This window comes from Sander vitreus, chromosome 18 (genome assembly GCF_031162955.1).
Source record: "Sander vitreus isolate 19-12246 chromosome 18, sanVit1, whole genome shotgun sequence".
In the NCBI taxonomy this organism is placed as follows: Eukaryota; Metazoa; Chordata; class Actinopteri; order Perciformes; family Percidae; genus Sander; species Sander vitreus.
In genome coordinates, this window is record NC_135872.1 from 17,962,061 (window position 1) to 17,971,462 (window position 9,402).

The 9,402-nt window shown below is 40.7% G+C and overlaps 1 protein-coding gene across 1 annotated transcript; it reads right to left on the reverse strand.

Annotated features, from left to right (window-relative positions):
* On the reverse strand, positions 1-9,256 carry LOC144533025 (mitochondrial basic amino acids transporter-like). Its single transcript, XM_078274073.1, has 4 exons — positions 8,753-9,256; positions 6,029-6,072; positions 5,657-5,740; positions 1-4,645 (listed from the first exon to the last, which is right to left on the reverse strand). Exons 1-4 carry the CDS (start codon positions 8,778-8,780, stop codon positions 3,875-3,877), a joined length of 927 nt encoding a protein of 308 aa, XP_078130199.1. The 5' UTR covers positions 8,781-9,256; the 3' UTR covers positions 1-3,874.
* Positions 9,257-9,402: the final 146 nt, after the last annotated feature.

Consider the following 9,402-nt stretch of genomic DNA (forward strand, 5'->3'; position numbering starts at 1 on the left):
AAAGCTGCTGAATCATTTTTATTGTTTGTACAGATCATCAGTGACAAATCTACACAAATAGGTTATGTCATGATTATGTTAAAAATATATGTCTCAGTTTTTCTGTTAAAATCTCTTCAGTGTAACAGCCAACTCAAACTGGTCAAAGAGACTTAAAAACTGCGTAAACTCAGACATTCAGGGAACCACACAACTACTTCAGACTGAAAAATATATGTACTGTATATATTTACATGACAACACAATCTCACATTAACACAGTTACATCCTGTACATATTGCATCTTTCATATCAGCTGGACTACATGTTAGCTGTCAAATGGCAATCACCAAAAGTTTCAGATGTAATCTACTTTACAGTCAGAGAGGTAACAGTCACCGTTCAAGAGGTGGAATAATTGAGTAAACACAAGCAACTTCTACAGACATACTGTACCAAATATCCCTTTGCACTTTCATTTCTCACACCCACCATCAACCAGAACAGCCTTGGAGATTTCCAAGTTTCTCAGCAACATTGAAAAATTCAAACTAGTAACATTTAAAACATGATTCCAAGAAATCATTTTATCCCTCAAGTCTGAGTTTTAGTAAGAACACCTGCAAGTGAATACAGCGGTGTTACATTCAACATACGGTAGGTTTAAGAGCATCTGTGACTTTCTGCTCTCCAACAGCCTTTCATAGAGTCTTCATAAACGAAATGACAACAGTAGCTTGATTTGTTGCCAAGTTTACAATTTCAGACAAGATCTCAGAAAAGCATTCAGGGGAACGGTTTGTCAGTAGTACTGACGGTTTACTGCTGATGGGAACTGACTAGGATTGGGCATTGAGAACCGGGTCCAACTTGGAATCGTTTCAGAAATAACAATTCCAACGGAACCGTTTTATTTTATTGAAATCGTTTGGAAAATTTGGTTTTGAATCTGATCATCTAGGGCTGGGCAATATGGATATATGGAAATATTACAGTATTTTTGACCAAATACCTCGATATTGATACAGCAACAATATTGTAGTGTTGACTATTGGTGCTTTCACTAAATATTTACACAATGAGATTTTGATCAATAATCATCAGTAATGTGGATATAATGACTAAGTGGGTAAAGGCAAATAATAGAACAGTTACAACAGTCTGGTAAGTTCAGAAAATGACATCACTTTACTGTAATGCAGCCTTTAATACCAGGAAAAGATACCACTTATGCCATATTACGATATCCAAAATCTAAGACGATATCTAGTCTTATATCACGATATCGATAGAATATTGATATATTGCCCAGCTCTATGATCATCGGTCCCAAATTTAACATGCACAATTTTTGGTTTGCGTAGCGGCCACTGTACTTGCAGGCGCTTGTTAGTAAGCTGCCATCTAGTGTGGCTTTACTTTACGTTGAAAAAGCCCAGTAAAACTGTAAGTCACCATTGAATCTCTCATCTGTGAAATTAGCAACTCCACCCATAGATATAGAACAAGACCCTCAAAGAATCGGAATCGATGAGAACGGGAATCGAATGGAAGAATCAGAAAACGGATTTCCAACACGAGAACTGACACATTAGCCTTTTTGTAGGGGAGTAACTTTGATTGGTTTACAGCAAGATATTCAACATTCAGGCATAAAATATAGGAAGAAAAAAAACATCTGATACTGACCACACACATGCAGAAAGCAGACAATTCTCACTCATTAACAAAAAACTGATTTTCTCATACTGCCCGATGCTGCAGCTCCTCTGTCTGAAACGCTCTGTCTGATGAACCTGTTTGAGTTGTGATTCACTCGATTCTTTCACCCGAGTCTTTAAATTGACTCGAGTCTCTAGTATCATTAACTCGGATCAGTCGAGTCCTACTACAATTCAATCTAAAATGATAACAGCGCCACACACAAACCTCTTGCAACATTAGCTACTACTAGTCCTAGCCATCTTAGCTGCCAAAAGTTTTATAACTTACAATTTCGTAGGCAACGACAACTCCAAGTCAACTCAAGCGACTGAGTGAGCAGAGAGACAGTCCGAACTTCCCGACCCGCAGACTCAGAGCCGGAAACATTGCAAGCTCGCAGACCACGGGACTAACTCGAGAACTCATGAGTCCTCGATGACTTGTGAGTTGTCGATGACTCGTGAGTTCTCGCGTGAGTCAGTCAATCGCACGAATCAGCCAGCTATGAGTGGATCTGTAGCAGACAAGCGAGCAAAGTCTGTCCTCAAGCTCAGGGTAAAGCAAATCCACAACAAAAGCCATTCTTTCACTTCTGAAATAACATACAATGTTCTGCACGTAGCCTAGGTAGGCCTGCTGTAGGTTTTGATGTATAAATGTAGTATGTTTAAATGCAATTAGGTTGAGCAGACAGTCCGAAACATTGCAAGCTAGCAATACTGACTCAAGTGACTCGCACAACCCAGATCAGTTTAGTGAGTGACTCAGAATAACCTGAATCCTTAAAAGGAATCGAGTTTGCCAGGCCTACGGTCTGAGCTCTTGGCCCGCCTTCCCGAAAGCCCAGTCTGCTCCGATTGGTCAGCTGGCCCACTCTGTTGTGATTGGTCAACCAAATTCAAACAAGCCACTGGGTGGGCTGTGCTTGCTCAGGCAGCACATATGGGCCGCAAATATGATAAACTGGGCATTCTCAATCAGTGGAATCACTAATTACAGACTTTCAAACAGAAATGTGGGCGAGGCATATCTAGGCAGTTGGAGAAAAAAAAAGTGCTGTCTGTGGGAGAAAAAGGAATGAGGGCCATCCTAAATGCTGACCCTCCCAGTTTTAACTTTTTCCAAAACTTTAAAGAGACCACCTAGCATGAATTTCTGACCCTACAATAACCATATAATGTGCAGCTTTAAAAGCTATTTTAAAACAAATAAACAAACTAAAATTTACAAAAATAAAGTAAAATAATGGAAGTGTGGTGCCACGCCCACATGTAGCGCCATGTTCCACTTCTGGATCAGGCCTTTATTACAGTAGTACAGTTACAATAACACTTCACATTATTTGGAAAAAAAACATGCTAAACATTCAACCAAACAAGACATAACACCACCTACCATCCTGATTCACACGCAGACCCACTTTACATTCAGACCCGGAAGAGCCCTTTAGACCAGTGGATTTCTACGGATATGTGCTGTATGGAGTAATAGTGCTTTAGTTAGGATTAGATTATAGCTGCAATATGTTATTTGGTTAGAAAGCAGACACAAGTGATAAGTTCTTTGTACTTATCAAATGCTACATTCCATCGCTCTCTTGCTTGGCTCCTCAGAGGATACAGTTCAGCTACAAACAAGTGCTTCAGCTTCCTTAAACAAAATGAAAATATTCATATTATAAGGCAAGAAAATGTCTCCAATTTACATTTAAAAACAGAACTAAAACCAATGATATATACAGGTGCAGTGAAACACTGCACATTTCAAGATAGATATCAACCTTCAGTGTATACACTGTACACACCACGTAGCCACACCCTCAGTTTTGTGGCTCAGTAACAAGTCATAATCAGTGTCACACAAGATATTTCTCACAGATAAAAGCTGTGTTAAAAACTTTCATGAATCTCATACCTCCATTTTCATAAGTAACATCATCCCCTTGTACAAGTCTGCATCTTCAGTGGCAAACCTAAAACTTAAATTATAGCTACAAATAAATATAGTTGCCTTTGTTTCCTTTTTGACATGAAAGTAAAAACACGCGTTTATATAAACCAGGTTTTTTTTTTTCTTCTCAAAATTGGGAATGGCGGGTCTGGTGTGAGACTGAGTCAGACATTTATAAAGGGATTGTATGTTTATATAATCCATGCTCCTGTAAAGTGCCCAGGTTGAGACCTCTGTGCTGTCACAGGCTGGAGGGCTGGGCCTGCTGCTGTATCTGTGTGTGGTGGCTTGGCTGAGCCTGCTCACAGTCTTTAGGCCCCTCCTCCACCCCCCGGGCGTACATGAGGATAAGGGTGACGGTAGCAAAGGTAGTTGCGTTCACAGGGAACGCCCGTAGCAGCGTGGAGGTGAGGCCTCGTGTGAACACCATGTAGCCCTCTCTCCTGATACTCTGTCGCACACAGTCGGCGATGCCGCTGTACTGGTTGACTCCACCCACCCCGTCTGCCTGCAGCCGCGATTTGATCACATCCACAGGGTAGGTGGAAAGCCAGGAGGCAATGCCAGCCATGCCCCCTGCAAACAGCAGTTTGGGGATCATGTAGCGGTCATCCGGCTCACAGCCAAGGCTGCGCGTCATCACATCATAGGCCAGGAAATACACTCCAAAGCCAGGTGTCTCACGGATTAATGTCGTGACCATGCCTCTGTTTACGCCCCGCAGACCCTCCCGATTGTAGATGCGTGCCAAGCAGTCCAGGGAATTCTTGTACAACTTCCTAGAAGACTTCTTCTCCCCAGTACCCTGCATTTGCATGCGGGTTTTAGCCAGCTCCATGGGGCAGCAGATGACACACTGGATGGCACCTGCTGCTGCACCAGCAAGGAACTGGTTCATGGGCGTGTCCTGTCCCAGCATCCGCATGGTGTTTCCCTGAACACCAAACACTATAGCATTGATGAATGTAAGGCCCATCATGGGGGATCCGATGCCTTTGTACAAACCAAATACCTGTGGAGAGGGTCAGAGGCATCACATTAAACAAAATCACTATAATCTAGCTGCCGTTAGCTAGTTAGCTCATGTAGCTGTACAGCTGGAACGTTAACCATAAAGTGTCCGAGCATGGACACAGTCCCGTTAACTAACGGCAGTTTACCATAGTTAGCAGCAATTACGGTTACTTCAGCAACAAGTAGCCTAAAGCTATGTGTTCATAACTCCGCAAATCACCTGGGTACTATATATATTTACGTCAAACTGGCTATATAACATTTATGACAAGAACACATTGTTCCACTTTACTTTAGGTCAAGGAAATATTTTTTGACAATTATTTTAGTCTTGAGTACACTTCCTTCTGCACGGTGATACGGTTGGCGGGTGTAGTTCGGTAGAAAGAAAAAAGTTCCCACATGAAACTGCTCAAAACCAGGTCTGTAGATTGTCCTGAGTAACCAGGTCATGATTTCTGGATTTTATTGACGCCTGGAGCACAAGCCGAGTGCCATCTAGTTCCATTATATTTTAGAGATGGCAGACATCTCTACGGCTGATATCTCCAACACTGGGCAACTCGCACCAAAGCAATCTAGATTGATAAATAGCACTACCGGTAAGAGGACAACATTTTGATTTTTGGGGTGAACTGTCCCTTTAAGGTGTTCCATTCAGTGTTAAGACTCTGCTATCAGGTCAGTCTGACCTCACCGACTTAACTGCAGACCATAACACCTGAGGTGGTTGGACCTTACTAAAGATAGGTTCTGTCAAACATAACTTGCATAGATGTCATTGTGAGCAGCAGGCTCACAGCTTTACAGCCCAGGAAGGTAGATGACACATAGCAACAAACCACCTGAAGAAATAAAAACATGTATTTCAATAAACTCTATAGACTGGAAAACCTTCACATACGACAGAGGCAAGCTAACAAAGCAAACATAAACATAGTCACTTATCAGTAATATTACTGCTTGCATATATTAGCATTAGAATTGTGTGGGAAATAAATCCACGTACCGTCTCCTGCCGTATGATGGACTGGAAACAGTGATAGGTCCCACGGTACAGAGGCTTCTCAACACTCTGGACCTGCAGTCTCACCTGGGAAAGACACTCTTCAGTGATTAGATAAACCACTTTCTCTACTGACATAGCAAGAAATTCGCAATGAACATTGTTCAATTCAGTTAGCCATCTACAATGTCCAGTGATTACATGGCAACTACGTATGCTGAAAACACACAGAGATAGCTCTTTAACAGTTAATAGTTTGTTTTTAAGTTTGTTATTATCTTTAAACAAGGTGCTAAACAGAGGATAACATAAAAAGGCCTAAAAAGTTATTATAATTCTCTCAAATGACATTGTGCCTTAAAAAAAATTGCCCACCTTAACTGTGTCAAATGGGTGTCCAACCAAGACTCCAGCAGCACCTGGAGACAAAGGAAACAACCATGAATAAATACAACGGACATTGATAATCTATCACTTGAACTTTCTTGATGAGTATTTTGTTCTGTAATAAAGGTGTTTTTTGTATTATATAAATCATATATAGCATTTATGTATCAAATGTAATCAAATAATTTGATTTTAGTATATGAGAGTATGACACTTCCGTTCAACTCATTTTAACCTCTCATAAACCCTCCAAACGTCATAATCATAAGAATAGACAATACTACCCAGTGTTAACTTAATCATAACATAAAAAGGCTGTGTGCCCTCGTCCTTAAGGTTTTTCAGACATCTGTGCAAACATTAACATGGGTTGTTGCACCTCTTTTACTGAAGTGTAATGGTTATTCAAATGCTAACTCTGCCTTCTAAACACAGCAAAACATTCTTGTTGGCCTCCCAGCGTTTGTCTCTGTTCTGTACAGTTATGACCAATAAAGTCAAAACTCAGAGACAGTTCAAACCTCTGCTGAGTCTTCATTACCCAGACAGTTACTGTACACATTTTTCTGATATAAAGAAATCTGGACCTACTAACACATCAGGCCTATTTAACCAGTTTTTGGGATATATGACCAGTCTTAGTATGTCAAAACTCTTGCTGCTTGCACTGTTATGTCATTTCAGAGTATGCTGCCATCTCTTCCAGGGTAATGCTGCCTTTTTCGAGCCTGAGCCAGCTCACTAGGCATCATTACCCTCTAAAACTTTCCCCAGCGAGCCTGTGAAAGTTACATAACCTAGGCTTGTGCAGCACTAATGCCAGTTTGGGCTTCTCACCTCAGTCTATGTGAAGCCTGATAAGAAATCCTGGACAGACCACAAACAACATTAACAGTTAGCCCAGAAACAAAGGAAGTACCTATACTACAATCCCAGGTATTACAGCATTAGGTTTTAACAGGCAATGTGACAATTTAAATGTGTCTAACCTCAGACATTTTGCCATAACGTCTATGCTGTGGTAGCTATCTCTCTAACATATGTGGTTGTGTTAGATCATTGCGAGCAATGTTGCCAAATGAGTATGACAGCTTTATGACAGTATTGGATTTTTATATGATTGTGATATTATCAGTGGATTTTCCAAAAGATGAACTATATCATGATATATATCAATATTGTGACATGAAATGACATATACCGCAGATGACTTTTTCCCATACATTACACCCCAGGAGGTTAATAACATCTAAATGTTCAAAACATCTAATGCTGCAACTAATTTTATTATTGGCTGATCTAATGAGTATTATTTTGAATGAATCATTTAGTCAATAAAAAATAAAAAACTGTGTGAAATGCCCATCGCAAGTTTTGTTTTGAATTTATTGTTGATTGTTTTGTTAAAGCAAAAATATTCCAGATGTCAATTTAAGAATTACACACCGTTTTAAGGTTGAAAACATAATGATAAAAGTCCTAATGATATTAATAAAAAGTATTGGGAAAAAAATAGACCTGATGTTAGTGGCCCACCTGTGTCACCACAGTAAACAAACCACAGCTTATCGGTCATAAGCACCTGCTTTGTCACCTGACCCATTTGTAAAAAGAGCCAACCAGGAATGAGTCCCAGCTGTAAGCCCGGAAAAGAACACAAGCAGGCGTGTGTTTGACACAATGACAAGCGGTCATTGACCTCAATGCACTGAAAAACAAGTAGACCAGGGTGTTGCATCATAGCTGTTATAAGAATTATCTTCAGTGTGCCACCGCAAAACTCAAAATGCCTCAGCATGTAGGCAAAAACGATCCCACTCTTTGCTAACTGGGTTTTGAGCTAAGCACAAACTAGGCCATCCAGCTTTCCATTTGACTGTACTTGGTTCCCTGACATTTTACCACACTGAGAGGGTGGCCAACCACATGGTCTGCCATGTGTTAAGAAAATAAAGCATGGGATTGGTCAGGGTAGGGGTGTGTACTGAGTCATGTTTTCTGTGTATGGTGTGTGGAAACTTAACTGCCAAGCCAACCCAGCTTAAAAGCTCGGGTTGCACTTGTGTAGTGTTTGCATGCTTTCAACTCTAAACGGCGTGTACAAGTTACACCAGGGAGACATGCAGAAGGTTGGAGCACCCTTGGTTAGCAAAACAAAGTCTTTTCCATGTAGACCTTGTGAAATGCTGTACATTGGACATACAAGAGACCTGTTAGATTCAATATATTTCGAATTCTGTATTTGAAAGTTAACATATTTAACCTAAACTTCTGTGTTAAGTTTTTAAACAATCACAAAAATTACTGGAGGGAAAATAACATATGATAAAAGGGAGTAAGCGTTTCACAATATGGAACTTCACATTATCGTTTACACTATTTGACCCAGCAGCTAATGCAGAATGAGCCACTCACAACTTTACACTCAAAAGTCAAAGTTTCCCACCAGGTCAAATGCTATCAGCAGAAAACGTTTGCTTTAGTGTGCCGACCTGCGGTGGAATTTCGAAAATGCACTTGTAATATTGTGATAGAGTTGCATCACATTAGTAAAGGGGATTTGCTTCTGTTATAAGAGAAACAGAGGGACTTTATACCACAACTAGGTCACGCTATGTCTCAAACCAAGGTGTCTCTTTGTCAGCTTCACTCATCTAACAAATCACAAGATAAAGTGGCTATTACTAAGACAAGTGCATCTGACGGACTTACCTCCGATGCATCCAGCAACGAAGTCCATCGCCGCTATTCAACGTCACCTAGCTAGCTGCAGAAGGACTAAATATTACGTTTACGTTAACTACTAAATGAAAAAGCACTCAGTGATTCTATGAAACGTTTTTTCTTCCCAAAACTGTTAGCTACTTCGTTGTGCAATTTACAGTAACCGTTCCTCTCCGTTTAATCTCGCTATAATGGACTAACGTTGATTCACACTTTCGGTTTAGCACCGGGGTTCAGTTAGCGTCTATGTTAACTGGCACTGGCTAGCTAGCTAGTTCCGAGTCGTCCTCTAAGACCTGACAAGACACAATAATTGTATTTTATTTTTTACCCTATTATTTAGCTTGCTCTATATTTATCCTAACAAAACTCTCCTATTGACCGACACGACCTCAATGTACCGCTGTGGTGTTTATTGTCAATGCGGACAACCTCTATGCTGTCTGTATCGAGGAGGTTTATTCTGTATCACGCAGGCAAGACAAGCTAGCGTTGCAGCAGGTAACTAATAGGAGGCGGGAATTACCGGCTTTGTAGAGTTTCTATCCAATCCAAGTAAAGAGACAACGCCGACACCCCGCGTCAGACCAAATCCGCATCATTCATTGGCTACATACCGCAAGGGCTCCCAGTGTTGA

What these genes read in the sequence shown, in the direction of transcription:
- LOC144533025 (XM_078274073.1), bottom strand. Translation starts at nt 8,780, where the DNA reads ATGGACTTCGTTGCTGGATGCATCGGAG. An exon ending in ACCCATTTGACACAGTTAAG is followed by an intron (nt 5,741 to 6,028) that starts GTGGGCAATTTT and finishes TGTCTTTCCCAG; the next exon opens with GTGAGACTGCAGGTCCAGAG. An exon ending in CCATCATACGGCAGGAGACG is followed by an intron (nt 4,646 to 5,656) that starts GTACGTGGATTT and finishes CCCTCTCCACAG; the next exon opens with GTATTTGGTTTGTACAAAGG.